The sequence below is a fragment of the Lampetra fluviatilis genome, chromosome 46 (genome assembly GCF_964198595.1).
Source record: "Lampetra fluviatilis chromosome 46, kcLamFluv1.1, whole genome shotgun sequence".
Lineage (NCBI taxonomy): Eukaryota > Metazoa > Chordata > Hyperoartia > Petromyzontiformes > Petromyzontidae > Lampetra > Lampetra fluviatilis.
Window position 1 is genome coordinate 6319808 of NC_136320.1, and position 18378 is coordinate 6338185.

General features: G+C 43.6%; 1 protein-coding gene across 9 annotated transcripts in view; it reads right to left on the reverse strand.

Moving 5' to 3' along the window:
• LOC144947720 (ELAV-like protein 2) overlaps positions 1-13770 on the reverse strand; it is a 40617-nt gene extending 26847 nt beyond the window's left edge. For 4 of the 9 annotated variants that reach the window (XM_078877039.1, XM_078877037.1, XM_078877038.1 and 1 more), the window contains exons 1-2: positions 13440-13770; positions 1037-1271 (exon numbers count right to left, since the gene is read on the reverse strand). In XM_078877039.1, coding sequence (XP_078733165.1) covers positions 1037-1117 — 81 coding nt within the window. In that variant the 5' untranslated portion in view covers positions 1118-1271; positions 13440-13770. Of the gene's footprint in view, positions 1-1036; positions 1272-2026; positions 2045-9794; positions 10195-11907; positions 11943-13386; positions 13405-13439 lie in introns of those variants that run through there. The other 5 variants (XM_078877033.1, XM_078877040.1, XM_078877036.1 and 2 more) reach the window with 5 other exon arrangements.
• Between the last annotated feature and the right edge of the window lie 4608 nt (positions 13771-18378).

Consider the following 18378-nt stretch of genomic DNA (forward strand, 5'->3'; position numbering starts at 1 on the left):
GGCAGGGGTGGGGTAGCAGTGATAGTTTAATTGTAGGATGCAGGACACCACCACGAGGGATTTAAATGAAATGTTTTAATGCTAGAGTTTGTGAACACGTTCCGATTGGACGCGCTCACGCACGAGCGTGTGGTTCGTGTGGTAATGAATAGGACAGAAGTGATCTGTACAAGGAGGGAAATATGCATACATGCCAGAGGTCGCAAACGGGTTTTGATACCGTACCCGTACCCGGTCGCACCAGGGTCGCAAACGGGTACCTGTACCCGGCCGTACCCGTACCCTACACGTACCCAACCGGGTACGGGTATCGGGTACCTGATTGCGACCTCTGGGATGAAGCCATGTTGCAGGCGTGGGTGGGTTGATTCTAGGAACTTGAATTGTGAGAAGAGACAAGACGTTGGAAAATGAGCGACAGTTACTCACCAGTGACTCACTACTGTCTACCCGTACCCGGCCGCACCAGGGTCGCAAACGGGTACCCGTACCCGGCCGTACCCGTACCCTACACCCGTACCCAGCCGGGTACGGGTATCGGGTACCTGATTGCGACCTCTGGGATGAAGCCATGTTGCAGGCGCGGGTGGGTTGATTCTAGGAACTTGAATTGTGAGAAGAGACAAGACGTTGGGAAATGAGTGACAAACGGTGACTCACCAGTGACTCACGGTCTACCTGTACCCGTACCCGGCCGCACCAGGGTCCCAATGGGTACCCGAACCCGGCCGGGTACGGGTAGCCGGGTATCGGGTAGGGTACGGGTATCAGGTACCCGGTTGCGACCTCTGATACATGCCTACCACGTGAAATTATGCTTTCCAGAGTTTTTAGAATAGAAACAAATGTACACGCTAATATACTTGATTTTTGTTTACATAAACAGTGCTTGAAGAACACCACAAGCATGCCAACATAGACAGAGCCTTGGCCTTACACCAAAATCACCCAGGATTGTGCCCTACATCAGCAGCTACGCAGAAATGAACCTGGACAGTGCAGGGTGGGTGTGTGGTTTTGTTACTGGGTCGCGTACGGTGTTCCAGCCCTGAGAGTCCCAGGTGCCCCCGCTGGGAGAGGCGTACGCCGACGGCTCCTCACTCACGCGGAGAGACATCCCGTGCCGCTCTCAAAAAAGACACGCCCGCTCTTGCTGCTGTCTGTATCGTGCGGGTGGCACGGCTTCTGCTCGCTTTCCCTCGTTCCGTGCGCCGTACACGCACCCCGACGCGCCTCTCTTACAGAGGACCCCACACGGGCTGCAGACAAGACTGAAAAGAGAGCGGTGGAGGGCAAGAAACGGCGAGATCATCAACCTGACGAACCCCGACACCCCAAGTGATCTACTGATCCATAGGAAAAACAAGGGGTCGCAACGGTAAAATTCTGAAATTTAATTTTCCCTGTTCGGCTCCGTGTAGGAGTGGGGGTTGGGCTGTTAAATGATATGCCCAATTTGGCCAAGACTGATTTTCCTCAATTTGACAGAAGTATTAATTAGATATTATATGTGGCTTTGAAAGATGACTCGGAAATGACGGTTATACCCCATTGTACACGCAATGTGATGAATAGACCTGATATGCTGCAACTCATCTGCGAGGATTGCAGACCGGTTCACAGCCTGAATCTTAAGTCACCGAGGCCATTATTGCCATATTTCTAAATGTGTCAAGCGCTATAGTGTCTACGCAAAGCCCGCTCAGGTCTGGGGCCCACCCAGCCGATGCAAACCGAACCAGATTCACCCCATGCACAATATATGCGTGCTGCATTCATAAGCGGGAGAAAGCACACTGCCATATCCCTGCAGGGAACTTGAGTCAAATTGAACTGGAGCATATATTACCTTTAAATGGTTTTCCCAAATGCTAGTCAAGTGCATTAAATGAGCACGCAATGACACAAAACAATACATTTACATAAACAATATTTATAGTTTAAGCGCTGCTTCTTGACAGGGAAAACGCAACGGGATTTAATCAACATATAAAAACGCACACCGGTTAAAAAAAAAAGCACCTACCAATTCTATGAAGCATCCGAAGAGTTAAATAATTTCCATTTATCCTTTTTATCAATTAAAATGGGGCTTTTTCTGCTTTTTTATACAAATGAGCGCAGCCACCGCCCACGCCCCACAAAGAAGGAATATTAAACGCGGCTTTCATTTGCAAACGCAGCCCAGCGAAGGCCTTTTTTTCCAGCCCTCACGTCAAGTGTAGTAAAAGGCAACATCCGCCCTTATTGGCAGCTGTAAGGCGCGGCGATTCACGATGAATTCTAGCGGCAGGCCACACCCAGAGGGCATTGGCGTAAATAAATCAGCTGCGCGGCGGCCGCTGACGGCTCGTGATGCCAAATCAAAGCGGCATTCGGCGCAGCGGCAACAAAGGAACGAAGGGGCGCGACGCTGCGTCTGCTACAGTTCACCACGACGGGGCCGAACAATAGAGCAGCAGCAGAAGCAGACAGCCGTGCACCTTCAGAAGCCAGCGGAGGGGCGACGTACGGAGCTGCGCGCGCACGCGATGCGTTCCTTCGACCTTGAGGAAAATTACCAGCGAGCCAACGCAGGGCCGCCGCCACCACCACCACCCCCCCCCCTTTATTTTTTAAATTGCTTTTCAACGGAGCGGTCACACGAAACACCGCCAAAACGCGTTACAAAATGTAACAATAAAAAAATGTATATTACATGCAAGCGTATATAAACACGCACGCAGACGCGTGCATAAACGCAATGCACTGCCTGTATGCGCCACAGCAAAAGGAGAGACGCTTAACATCACAGTCTCGGTCGTAAAACTTGCGGACGTTAAGTGCATTGACCTTAGCGATAAATGAGCCAACATGACCACAAGCCTTAAGGTCAATTTTTTTGCGAAAATAACCTTAGGGCGCGGCGATGCCGAATCGTATTAAAAATATTGTACATTTCCGTGAGATCCTCAATATAACGAGACAATTTTGAAAGAACCATCCACTCTCCTTCCGTTTAGCCTAAAATATGGAAGCCAAAAGACGACAAAAACATTTGAATCAGAAAGGCTTCAAAGCAGCAACCCATTTTGGAAGCCTGCCTGTGCAGTGCAAGCCTGTATGGATGAAGCATGCTACAACGTTTTAAACACATTTCCGCTCTTCTTCAAACACACAACCAATTTGAGAAGTTAAAATTGGATGACTGTGCCATGTTCCCCCAGCATGAAAGCATACAACTCATTTTTTTTCTCTCTTTCAGCCAGTATTAACATCTATACTTCAATGTTGTGCTGGCTCGTCTATTTTCCCTGGATTATAATCACTTGCCTAAATAAGCCCTTTCAGATTGCAAAGCATTAGCGGCTTATTAGTACGTGTAAATAGTTACATAACAGAGGATTGACAATACGGCGTACCTTTGACGGCAATGTAACATACCCATGAACACATTCAGAACACGTCCTCATGTTTGCCAAGTTTGCGTTCAAACGATAAACAATGTCCTGTATTTACCCACATAAGCCTCAGCCTCAACTCTTTCAAGGGAGTCCTCTGCTCGGCACGTTACGTTTGGACTAACTGCGTATTGAGTACGACAATTGTGTGGAGCCACTCAATAATCACAGCGCGTTTTGCAACCGTGAAAGGAAGGAGGGGGCCCAAAATGCTGACGCGCGTTACATGGTGCTGCAGTGTGCCCGCCACACCCAGGCAATACATCAGCGCTGCAACGTGCGCACGCTCACACTTTTACGAGTGCGCAGGAGCCCACGAGGCCAGCGCCCGTACTCGAGAAAATCCATCAAGCGCCTTTCCGTTAGACAGACCGCAAGAACTGCACCGGCACACGCACGCGCGCCAGATCCCCGCCGTATAGCCTCCACAGGCTGTTGGGGGCAAATGCTGCAAGCTGGTAAATAAGAAGGCCCACACAGTGCTCGAGGCCAAGGGGATGGTGTGGCCAGTACCACGCCCCACGGCCATTTGTCTCCTCCCCAGTGCTGATGTTTACACAGTGCACCAGGTACCAGTCCTCATAATCACGTGGTGGGAGGCCCTGTGTTGGGTTCAGATACATGGCTACTGATATTATCCAGTTGGAAAATGAGCTTGGGTCGCTTGGGTATGGTGCCGCTCCAAGACGTACATGTATACCATCACGCAAGCACTTTAAAAGATGGACATGTCACAGCCGAGGGGTTTGCGCACATGCCTGAGTGATTGTTTATCAGCATACCCTAAAAGCTGCAACATCGTGGAACTGGTTTAATGTACAGTGCCTGTGATTTGTGAGACTTAAAATCTTAAATGGTCAGGGACTCCTTCCAAGACAAAATGCAGACAGTGTGGACACTTCCCCAACCAGGATCTGAAATCAACTCCATAATCACTCCGGCTTAAGTTGAATGTCCAAAGGCGGCCCTTTTACGAGTTGAGCAGTGAAATGTCCTCCCATTCCCCCAAAAGGGACTTGGTGAACGATGCAGTAGAAACCGCACCACTGGACCAATGAAATATATCACAAAACACTTTTTTTCTAATGACATGGATTTATTTGAGAAACCCCGAAGTGCTTAGCAGCGAGCCCTATAAGAGACAAGAAGTGAATTGCTTTTTCCCCACCCCTAAATCCGGCAAAGCATATCAACCCACCCAGACAAACACAATGCTGGGCACACCATAACGGAATGCCACCCAGGCAAAGAAGGATGTTACAGTACCATGGGACTGTACACGCAGGGATGGATGTTTCAGTACCCTGGACAGCAACACGCGCAGAGGCAGGGAGTAATGTGCACGTCCACGTTATAACGTAAAAAAGAAAACTCCCAATGGTTTAACTTTGAGTTGGCACTTTTCACGGACGAAAACTGGGGGCAAGACCATATATATTTTCTTCGCATTTTTTGTAAAATGTTATTTTTCCCACATGTTATCATGAAAGTTCTATTGGTGTCGTGAAATAAATAAAATATTTGTGGTTATAGAACCAAGGTAAGCAGATATTACAGAGCCAATTCTAATATCCCTTCAAGTGACCTCTGATCCACAGTAGAGAAACACACTTCCCTACCTACTCTGTATATGAGAACAAGGTTTGTCGCACGAAAATCAAACCGGTGCTTAATTATCAGAGCTGGAAATTAGCCAATTTAAGTAAAAAAAGGCGAATTTTAAGCGATGGGATTTTTTTATTGGTACCCTCAATAATTGGTGGCCAGCCTGAGACTGTCACTACACACTCAATAATCCAATGTAATCACAAACGGCTACCTCCATCCTAAAAACGGGGTCGTTTCCTCTTCAGAAAAATATGAAATTCATGTTAGACAATTTACCACCACCATTCCCTGTGAGTCCTGGGAATCTGCAAGGCGTGGTCTGACAATTAAGACCGTTTCTGATGGCCCTGCCATCAAGGCAGTAGAGGCTTTTTAGGCTGTAAATTATTGATGACTTGTAGAGGGATCGTGCCTACCGCTGCACAAGCGTCCAAAAATTGATCATTTCACTGTACAGCTAAAAATACCTCCACCCCCCCCCCAAGTTCATCGCAAACAGTAAAATTGTACACCTGGGATTGCTGCAAGTTGAGTACGTTCCACGGAAGACACTTGTGTAACCATCAACCACAATCAGAACATGAACAGGCCCGATGCGCACATCTCCTTCATGAGTGGAACATTAAAGCTATGCACGTTGCGACACACAGGCTATGCAACCCCCAAACTATGGACTCATATTATAGCAAACCACTGTAATCTGCGCTCCTTCAATGAAGGAACGGCAAACCTACAAACTCTGAAGCCCTCTCGTAGTTAGCAGACCTCGCAACATTGGCATGTCTCCCGATATTGCCATGCACAAGACTGAAGAGCTGTACTCTTTATTCGAGTCACTGAAACTGTGAACCTTATCTGCCAGCACCCCCCCCACCCCTAACTTTCTCCTCCACCAATATAATAAATCAGCCACTTCTGGGAACAGAAGCAAGCTATTTGTCAGAAGAGTACACAGGCCACACAAATGCACTTAAAGGTCACCGAATAGTCTCCAAGTATTGATTCGAATTAAAATACATTGAAACACTTACAATGTATCTAAATGTGCTTGTAATATTTACGATGTATGCAAATTACATGCTCAGTTATGATCAACAAACAGCCTACGTGGCTGTACGACTTATAACAATATAAACTCGTAGATAAAAAAATTAACCCGTAAAAACAAAGTTTTTCACTCTAAATCCTTTATATGCGTGGCGGCTAGAGTCCTCTCGTCCTCTGGCTTGAGATGGCTGCCACCTATGGGTCAGATGATTGTCTGCCAGCATTAAGCAATTGGTAATTAAATATTTTAAAACAATTTCCTAAAAAGTGTAAAATTTTGGGAAAAAATTTTCACGAAAATTAATTGTCACGCACAACGAGTCTGTGTGGAAAATGTCAGCTCGATTGGATCACGGGAAGTGTGTTAAAAAACGACCGAAAGATGTGCACGGTCGTAAGCAAGCAAGCAAGCAAACTTAATATAAAGGATTTTAAAAAGGAATCGATTCGCGAATGAAGGCACAACGTAGAATCCCAAGGATTCATCCAAGAGCAGAGTAAATTGTGCAGACTCTGCAGGCACCCAAACAAAGCACACGTGCATGTAAATGGATATGCAAACGCGTATGCTAATACTAGCACGCTGACATTGACACGTACATATTTCCCACCTACTCAATAATTCCTCAGGTAAAGGTCACCCTTCTTGACCCCATTAATGAACATAGTTAATTGCTCGCACAAAATCGAGCCAAGCACTCCCACAGCACACGGCTGAAAACCCCCAGCTCGCATTACAACATTACACTGCATTAAAATGGTTGTGATGCATCACTCTTCAGTCAAAATTATTAATGGCTACACCATCCATCAGCTGCCGTGTAGCTTGAGGGCTTAATACACGGTACACAGCCTATACGGGTTTGCTGCGTGTGTGAAGAAAGTAAAAAATGCATTGACTGTCGTGTACAAGTAAAAAGGTGAGTGCACGTGACTTACATAAGTGGTGATATCTTAACTTGTCCTGGCATCTCCACACTTATCCCCCCCTCCTCCCCTAACAGCCTGCATTGACCATCGTGATGAAGTATGGTCAAACAACCCAACAACGTCACGGTGGTGTGAGGTCTTTATCCAGCAGTGGATTGTCAAAGGACTTATTTGACATTACAAAGCTTTGTATCAACATATAAATTACACGGCAAACATGCACGTGAAAGTGTACACGTTATAGATATTTAGTTTTTTTAAATCACGGGGGGGGGGGGGGGCTGTCTGACCTTACCTTGCAACGCCTGTGCAGCAGGCGAACCCAAAACGAGTTCGGATATAATTCACCGCTGACCTTAGCCACGACGAGGAATTGAAACAAGGTTACCAAAGCACGGAGTGCTAACCACTGTCCCACCATTCCTCTTAAGATTCAACAGCAACCCCGCTCACAGGATACGAGCCGATTTGTAAAGAATTGCCACCAGCAACCGGCCATCGGCACGATTTCTGACTGGGTCAAAGGTCTAGGAAAAATCTGGCAAAGGGGGATTAACGTCCGCACTGAACTGGTAAACTCCACACGTATCTCATGTCACACACGGCACATTTACATACGGTGAGATTTTTCCTTAAAAAAACACCAAGATGTTTTATAATGTGAATGTCAGTGCCAGTTTTTTTTTAATACATCAGGTTTCTAGGGCCACTCTACATCTATAATTATAGCAAGCAGATACAATGAAGCTAAAACACTACTCACCATCTCTCCAAACTTACAAATGAATGCACCTACTATGCCATTTTGCATGTCCACTACAGTATAATTAATGCAGCCTAAACAAACTGTGGGTCGTGGGGATTATTTGATCATACTTCACCGTGCTTTTAACGCGTGAGGTGTGAAGGTCGCTCACGAAGTGGATTCATGTACAAACAAACCAATGAGCATGGTTATAAAATGGTGCTCACTTTTACTCGTAAGGCATTTATTTGAATCTGGACATTTATCTTGGAAATTGTATAACAAAAACACAATCCACACACGCACCAAAACATTACATCCTATTTGGTGGAGCATTTTTTTCCCATCAAATAGTGTTGCCAAGAATTGCTCTTCATGTTTACCAATTGCTCAAAGTCATTTAGTGGCCATGTCACTGCTGCAAGTCGCCTGCGGCACCAACGATATTAAACCCAGCGACGACATCACCCCATCCATGACAAACCAGCACTGCTACCAACACTCGCGAGAGCATGGCCTTATATTGAAAAGGTGCTACAACATTGGGTGACATCAAAAGCATATTAGTCTTCAGGATGAAGGGATGAAGAGAAAAAAACCAAAATACCGTGGACCAAAAACCAAGAGCAGCCAACTACTGCAACCACATCGGCAAACGGGAAAATAGCCAGCAAAATAACCTTCAAAGCTTGCGCATTTGGCTTTAATAAAGAACAATTATTACTGTGGCCAATTTGCAAAGAGCCATTGCCGCCTGCTGTGCAGTTAATGCAGTTTTATTTAATCCAAAAATCGTCTTCTCTAAAATATTCCACAATTTTTTTTTATCAATACAGTAAGCAGCACTGTCTAACGTGCGTGGGTAAGTAGGGTCAAATAACCAACCGTCCACGAAAATATGTGTGGGGGAGATCCTCATGGATATATACAAGGGGATATACATGCACAAGCACTGTGGGGCGTGGTGGTTTACATTTTTTTTTCACCGACACGACCAACAACGTTAAGTAGGATCAAACAAACCCCCATGATAAGACATGGGTGTGTAGAGGGGAGGGCCTTCATCCAGCAGTGTATAACAAAAACATTTAAGTTATTATTTTACAAGCATTCGTGCTACTGCAGTACACTATTGTTGAAATATTTACTGCAGTAGGGCCCTACTTTACACGTTGGCACTTGTCACAAAGCGTTCCACACAATTGTTGGCCGAACCAGAAAAAAAAGACAATACAGTAACCACGCGTAAGGCGTTGGTACAGATTTCTCGATTAGTGTACCGTTAGCTGCAAAGGTGTGGACACAAATCACGTGCGTTTCACAACTAAGCAATCGGGTAAAGCGCCCTCGCGTTTGATTCAGGCGAACTCGACCAGACGACCGGTTTCCAGTGAAAACGTCACTGAATCGTGTTCAAATGCAGGTGATAAACGCAGACAAAAATCCATTGTGCGCACGTGTTTGGGAGCCAGCCGGGTTAATGAGGGGGGTTGGCAGTGGGGCGGGCTAATGAATCACGTGAGCCTAGTTTACCCATCGCTTGATGCGCGTGCACCGCTCATCTGAAACCATCAACATCAGCCACGTGCACACCAATGAGGGGGGGGCAGCCAATTCATTTTCAAGTAATCAAACGAGCGCGCAGGTGAATTCAATCTAAAAACCAAGCGAACTTTTTCCTTGTAACCGCCCAACCGTGTCACGACCATAATCAAAACTCGGCACCACCACAACGATTTAACTAAAACTTCTAACTTTAACAAATCATACAAAAACATCAACCCGTCACACACCCACAGATATAGCTGCAAAACAGTTACAGCCACATTTTCTCTACACAAACGAATCCAACTAACGCAACATAGACGAACTTTATTAAACCCGCAAGTTAAAATTTATAATTCTATAATAATAATCCGGCCAGGTGAACAGCCGAGCGGGTTCGCAGTCGGAATGGGTTCCAATCCTGGCTAGGGGTTGATTCAGCCCATCATTCCTCCGGGACTAATAAAATTAGTACTCACTTTTGAGGGAAATCTCCAGTGATTGTCCTCATTAATCGACTCACCCATGACATACGAATGTAATTTTAACCACTAACTTGGGACTGCAAATAGATGAACATCTGCTCATTTGAGTCAGAAATAGCTTTGACTATCACTAAACCTCCACTACAACTACCACTATATCATGATTTCCACTAGCAACTCCAGCCACCAAGAACAGACCCATCAAAATCAAATAATCATCACAATTTCCATCACCACCGATATATTTAGAAGCTGAGCAGAGGTTGAATCTAGATAGATGGGTGACCACTATGCACACCTGGATATCAAAAGCAGAGTGCAGTGCAGCAAATATCAGGTATTGTACTGTGCTTCCATGCTCCCCAATTTCACCAACCTCCACCGAGCAACGTTAAGTACTGTCAATAAAACCCATGCTCTGACGACGAAAATACCCCTCCCGCTCATCCAGCAGTGGATTGACAAAACGCTGTCCATACGTTCACTGGACGGCTGAACGGGCTAGGAGACCTAAACCGCTTCATTGTCGACTATTGTAAAGACGCACAGAGGCACCATTGGGCCTCGGTCGCCGATTAATGTGATCCGAATATAAGGGGGGGGGGGGGGGAGCCAAACGAATGTAATGTCTCTGCCCCTTGGAAAATCTGAGCCGATTGTTGGCGAGCGCGCCGCCCCCTCCCGTCCAAAGGCGTCACCACCAACCCCAAGCACCCCACCACCCAACGAGGCTCAGCTGCGCTCAATTAAATCAATTCCCCTCGGCGCGCGATCTGCTGAATTCTCGATGTGTAAGGCGTGGCAAGTGGGCACGACAGGCCGAACACCCGACCACCCCACCACCATCAAATGAGAAGCCACAACCACACCCAACAACACCGTTACACAACCCGACTCATCACAACCACACCCAACAACACCGTTACAAAATCAAGACTCATCACAACCACACCACCCTCACCAGCAACCCCCCACCCCCCAACAAAGCAATACCAAAATCCTGACACCACGACCCTACCCCCCTCTAACAGCCCAAGTACGGGAAACAATACTTCAATGGAAACGCACAACCATATCCTACAAACACCACACCCCAACCACACAACAATACTCACAACCAAGCAGCACAACATCACCCCAACCGACGTCACACAGCCACACACAAAAGCAGGGGGGTTCTGTCTCTGCGGGACCGATTATCAAGGAGCCACAGAGAGCCAACTTGACATTTACAGCGTGTGCCATCACGTCCACCTTCACGTACCATCTCCCTCACCCCCTCCCCGAAAACCAGCACGTTACCATGCACCACAGTAAGTACTACCCCCCTCCCCAAAGCCACCCAAGTCACGTATACCACCAATCTCATCAATGACGCGAACTACAAAACGCGCCACCCACGTCACGGCAACAACGCAATGCACAACGCATACATTACGGTGACAATGGCGTAGTACACGAAACCACCCACCTTAATTCACACAATACACACACCACCCAAACCACACAACACCACAGCAACTAATACACACATCTCTCCCCCCACATCCCCATCACACAATACACATACCACCCAAACCACAGCTACTAATACACATATACCCCCCACATCTCCACCATACAATGCAACCCATCAATCCTACAAAGCAAACATCACACACCGGGACACAACGCCAAATATAAATTCGCACACAACCTACACACCCCTTTTCATACAAACCACAATCTATCCTCTCGAACGAGAAAACCACACAATGTCCACATCACACCATATATACCGCAAATAGGAAACACCCAACACAGTAAAACTCCAAACCCCCCCCCCCCAACAGGCACACAATGATACTGCCCGCCAGTTATACAGGCGCCACTGTGAATGTGACACACACACACACGGCTGTACACGCGTTAACCAACACACACGCCGTGTGACCGTGTACCATACGTGCTGCGTATACCAACTAGGGGCGGAGAAAGCGTTCGTGTAGGAAGGGCGACCCCCAGCACCCACAACTGCACACACAACCAAGCAAGCCCCCTTCTTCTTAGCGCGTGAAACAATTGCAACATAAGCAGATTGCAAATGAACATCAAATTGTTAACGTACCTCGTGTGGTAGTGGAGCGCGGCTAGTTATGAACCCTGGAAAGACGAGGGATGAGGAGTTCAGATTCCCACCCCCACCACCCCCACTCCCGGCTAACATCAGTGGCCGAGTGATATTCAGGGGCAGTGCGCTTCTGCTGAGCGCGGTCCGCCCACCACCCCCCCCATGCATGGCCAGACACACGGGCTAATGTCTGTGATAATTCGCATCGATCCTCCACCAATATTCGCCAACCCCCCCCCTCCACCTCTTGACCAGCGTGGTGAAGTATGGTCAAACGACGTCGCGTGACCACAACCGGTGTGTGCGGGGGGTGGGGGCCTTTATCCAGCAGTGGATTATTGACAGCGAGTCATATTTAACCTAAAGCACTGACATGTGTTGGGTCTCTTCAAGAAAACCCCCTGATAATGTTGGAATGGGAAGATGGTCTTCTTAACTAAAGCAGCAAACAGAAGCCATTCTCTCGCCCCAGGGCAGGTTATTTACCAGCCACGCAATCTATTAGTGTTATGATGTATTGTGCACGGCTGGCAATGTGTACCACGCAATTCTCTTCGTAAAATTATCGAGAATCTCTCTCAGATTGCCACGTGGACCGACATGGCGGGGGGTAGGGACCAAGACAATCTGTAATTATCTAAGACGTACAAGGGGATATTAATATGAATGAGAATGGAAATGTCTTTTGTCCATTCGCTGCTAGATTGAAGGGCCTACACTTCACCACGCTGGTCAATTCAAGATCGCCAGTTCGTATTCTAGACACAAATCTCTAACCTATAACACGAGCAATATTGCATATCACATTACAGTACCATAATGCACCAAAATAGTGTATAAGCATCATAGGATACAGTTATTGCGTATATCACTTGCATATTGAAATGGGCATGCATAATTTAACCGTACTGTATACATTGTGGATCGTCTATGTATTCTGTAATGTAGTTTCGTTTATAATGCATGTTAGAGATATCACGGTTAATTTGTAACAATGGATATTACGTTTAGCGAGATACAAATAGGCGTTTAAATCTATAAGTAGATTAATGAAATAAACAATACGTATTCCTTACATTAGATTATTTTAAATCTACAAGTAGATTAATGAAAGAAACGATACGTATTCCTTACATTTTACTATTTTCAACAATTTAACAATAATTCACATTTTTAAGACGCATTTCATCTGGAAATGACAATAAATTAATGTTAAATATAACTGCATGTAAAAAATAATCAAGGAGACAGTTAAATATCAACATTTTATACAAGTTTTATGGAATACACATTTATTTATTTAAACATGTATAACTACCAATAGCCAAGGTAACAAAAGCACATCGCCACTTAACCTGTACAAGGCATTCTTTTTGATAGAATATCTATATTTTTTCACATATTTCAATAGTTTACACGATTTGTGCTATTTTTATCCTTCATACTTTGCTGGATAAATACCAAAAAACCACTTACTGTACGAATTGTTAATTTTTTAATGCGAAATCGCCTTGGCACCGCCTACTTACTTGGAATTGTCTGACGTTGAGAAATGTTAAATATTCTCTCAAATATACGTTTATGACCGGAACACAACTAAAATAAACCAAAAGAAAACAAAAAATTGTATTAAAATTACAATACGGGGATCATAAAAAAACCCCGCGAAAATTTTTGTTTCGTGTGGGATCGAAATTAACACGAAAATGTATCAAACAAAAGAAAAAAAAGCCGAGAATATTGCGTGGACGAACAATAAAAAAAAAACCTGTGTTGGTATCGTCTCACGATCACGAATAAGTAATAAACAATATAAATTTAATAAATGAAAACTAAGGGAACGGAATCAATCACGGGCGACTGCGCGCGCACGCGAGGGACGGGCGCGCGCTGGGCGCGGGCTTTTATAGTCGCGGCGGAGCACAATCAGCCACTTCACCGCCATTCCGCCGCACACCGCCCCGCCCGCCCAACACAGGCGCGCACGAGGACACAGCCAACTCCGCGGTTAAAATAAAGGTCCATAAAAAAGTAGTCCCCCCCCCCCCCAACCGCCCCGACCACCACCACCACCCACTTACAGTGTTAGTTTATACACGGAGTGCTCTTGCACTCGAACATGAATTAATCATTAGAATCGACCTTGTTCGAGCCACTGCTGGATGAAGGCCTCCTCAAAGCCTCCGACAACCTCTCTCACAATTCTACGACGCAATAATCCAACCCCAGTGCCTTGCACAGGCGCTGATTTCAATTTTCCCTCTCCCATCTCGTAATTTGGCGTCTTCACGAATGAGTCTGTCTCGCCTTTTGGCTGCCGTTCGTGTTGTCCTTGGCCACCGACTGACTCCTGGAGGACCCCTTTCTGTCCTACAGCCTGAGTTCGCTGACTTTTACCGATCACAGCTGATATAATTCCAGCGGCATGTGTTTAACAAGCCACAACTCGCCCCCACTCATGTTCGTGAGAGCCAATAGGTGGAATGGAAACAAATCGTGGATTACAATTTAAGGTCGATCGATGGATTTCATGAGATGGGAATCAAAATATTTTGAGGTAAAAAGCTATTTTTCACAGAAGTCCAGCAATAGATAATCGCCTCAGATCTTGATGTAACAAATATAATATACAATCGCATCTCAATATTATTTTTACAAATCATGTAGGACACACGGCTTCTAGAACACTTCCAAATACGTCTGTACCCCGAAGTACAACGAATCCGTACTATAAAGACACGCCTCAGATACTTTAAGGTTTTAAAAACAACGAGTACTTCAAGAGCCGACATGTAACTAAATGCAATCGCATCTCAAGATGTAATAATTAGTGTTGGGTTTTGTTTGAAAGCTTTACCTGATAATGAAATGCAACGTAGCAATGCTCTTGGTCCCACCGTTACAAGATGGATCACAAAAATAAGAATAAACATTGACAAAATTAGAGAGAAAAGCGTGGAGATGATGATGATGATAAATGCTTGGGGCTTTCACTGAGATGTACAGGAACACGTGGACTTGAGAAACATTCGTGGGGCTGATAATTGGTTTTTTTACCCTTCTATCTGGCAACAAAACTGACACCTTTTTTTACAAGGAGTCATGTTAACATAGACCACAATACCTGCAGTCATAATGCAAACAAAAAACATAACTCTGATAATGTTGCATTATGACTGCAGGTATTGTGGTCTATGTAAACATGACTCCTTGTAAAAAAAGGTGTCAGTTTTGTTGCCAGATAGAAGGGTAAAAAACCAATTATCATATTTTTACTGGCAACTGAGGTTCCAATGGTGTAAATATTCGTGGGGCTAATGGCACAATTAGAAAATGTGAAGAAGAGTGGGGGGCTATGGGGGGCAGGACACTTTGTGGCCAGAAGGTGGACGATGATGGTGGAGTTGGGTGACTCCGATGTGGATGATTTTACATCGCAAAACTGCGTGCAAAGGGTTAGATGGGATCCTTCATCCAATGTCTGCAGATGGAGTAAAAACAATGTGCGTTGAACTTCTTTCACACCGTACGCGGGGGGGGTGGGGTAACAAATTCAACAATTAAATGGGACCTGTTTTGCCAGTATAAAAGTATGAAAAAATAAGGAAAAGTTTGACCCTTTCTGGCAATAAACCAGGTAAAGTCACGTAGAAGGGAAGTAATAAAATAATAAAAATAAAATAAAATAATTCTCACGACGTTTCGGCTACAACGCAAGCAGCCGTCTTCACCTGAAGATGAATCCCTGCAGTCACGAAAGCTTTAAATCGAAAAATAAACCAGGTGTTAAGACGTTCAAACACCAAATATAAACATTTAATAAGGAATCATGTACCGCATTAAACACACAAAGTACTTGTGAACATGCTAAAAAACATGCTCTGATAATAATGTATTAATATATTGCTCTGATAATCATGTATGCATATACACACAGAGTATTTGATCATATATTCATATATGCATATATGATCATGCAGACTTAAATTCCTTGCTAAATGTATCTATTTGGTGTTTGAACGTCTTAACACCACCACCTGTTTTATTTCACCACGCTGATCAGTGAGGATCGCATTGTCAATAACATTATGTCCGACGTTTCGGCCATTAACCCTTCTTCATAGCGATGCAGATGCGCGGTGAAGAAGGGTTATCGCCCGAAACGTCGCCGATAATGCGATTGTCCTGAGGTCACAAGCAGTGTTTGTTGTTGGTGAATGTGTTGAGTTTGTTGTTAAGTGTGTGTGTTCTCTACTGTAGCAGAAATATCACCAAATAATTTGTTATTCACAGTATTTATCCATATTCTTGGTTCTTTCGATAAAGTCACGTAGAAGGGAAATAATAAAATAAATTTCAAAAAATTCTCACGACGTTTTGTATTTTTCCATCCACGTAATAAACTGTAACCGTGTTAATACTGTAAACGGCTCATTGTTGTTTCAATGCAAGCTACAGTACATAATTAATAATAAACTAGCAACAACGTAATACGTAGCTCATATAAAAGTGCAACAAAAATAAACTAATACTGAAACCACGTTACTATTTCAGCTCAATCTTAACAGCGAAGTTCACTCCTGTATTATTATAAACTTTACGGCTAATTTTATTTAATTTAAAGCTTTCGTGACTGCAGGGATTCATATTCTTGGTTCTGTCGGTAAAGTCACGTAGAAGGGAAACAATAAAATAATAAAAATATAAAACAAATAAAGAATAAAAAATATAAAACAATAACATTCTCACGTTTTTAAAATGTTCTTGCTGTGGATTTCACACCTGACGATGATTGCTTATGTTGCAGTCGAAACGTCGTGAGAATTTTATTGTTTAATATTTGTATTATATTATTATTTTTTTGGTTAATATTTTTCTTATTTTATATTTTTCTTATTTTATTGTTTTATATTTTTATTATTTTATTGTTTCCCTTCTACGTGACTTTACCGAAATAACCAAGAATATGTACGGCTCGTGTTTAACCTCACGATCTTTGTAATAAACCACACATAAGACTTAATAAACCGGATTATTAACTCGATTCAAACTCCAATTAGAACCACACCCTATTATAGTAATACCAACATTGATTTACGTAGTCAAGGCGGTGTTTAAATAATGTTAGATAATTAACCAATAATTAATAACATTTAGCGTCCTTATCTTTTGGTCGGCGTTGTACTGTAATTGTTTATATGTTTAATAATTATCCATGGGTTTGTTCACTTTATTCTTTTAACGTACGGCACTTGTTTAACTCTAACTCGCACACTAACCGCCGTGGTGAAGTATGGTATAATGATATTTTTATCACCGTATTACTTTAATACTGTACCAATAAACTACAACAGGCAAGCATCAAATCAACGTTTACGACGACTGAACATAACCTTATGTTAGATTACTACAACATATAAAGTACAGGGTGGTCCAGTGACAAACAATTAATTAACCCCTAACACTTTTTACCCTTTGCATATTCATTTATGTTGAAAAAAAATAGAAAAATACACGAAGTTTTAAATAATTAAATGGAGTCACAAGACATCTGGACCAGCCTGTGCACACGAACCTACTGTACCGTAATTAATTACTTACAAATAAGAAAATAGCAAACTAAACTACAGGACTTTACAACTACAATATAACCTTTTTATACATCATCCAATACACAGGACTATTGTAAACTAGTTTTATAATACAGTAATAACAATTGGATGTTTTCCCGAATATAAGATGCACCTGTTCTCAATTCGTTTTAAAGTTGTTGCTGCGTTTTATAACCTCTTACAACTTACAAAAACGTTATGTTGCGAGAGTTTAAGCATGTTTAACACAGCACAATAACCACACAGTATATTGTACCGCATTGTACTTTATGTATGTATTAATTACAATACTGTATTGCACAGTAAAATGTAAAGTAAAAAAATAAGGTAAATTCTTAGCCCACCTATATGAACTGCAATTTAATAGAATGTTTTTTTTTTCAAAAAATAACCCTATTTGCTATATATATAAAAAAAAATGTAAAACGCATTGATCTTTTTCTTGGTTATTTCTGTAAAGTCACGTAGAAGGGAAATAATAAAATAATAAAACATAATAAAATAAAAAATCTTATTTCCCTTCTACGTGACTTTACCGAAAGAACCAAGAAGATGAATCCCTGCAGTCACGAAAGCTTTAAATCGAAATTTAAATGCATCGATCGTATCGCTATCGTAAGATCGAAATGTCGTAAGTCGAACCATCGTAACTCAGGGACGATCTGTATCGGCATTAATATCGCCAGGCAGTCTGGTAGATGCCGGGTTAGGCAGTCAGGTAGGCACTTGTAAACGCTAGCCACTCGAAAGTAGGCAGACACGTCGTGATAATTGATTTTTTACCCTTTTTATCTGGCAACAAAACTGACACCTTTTTTACAAGGAGTCATGTTTGCATTGACCACAATACCTGCAG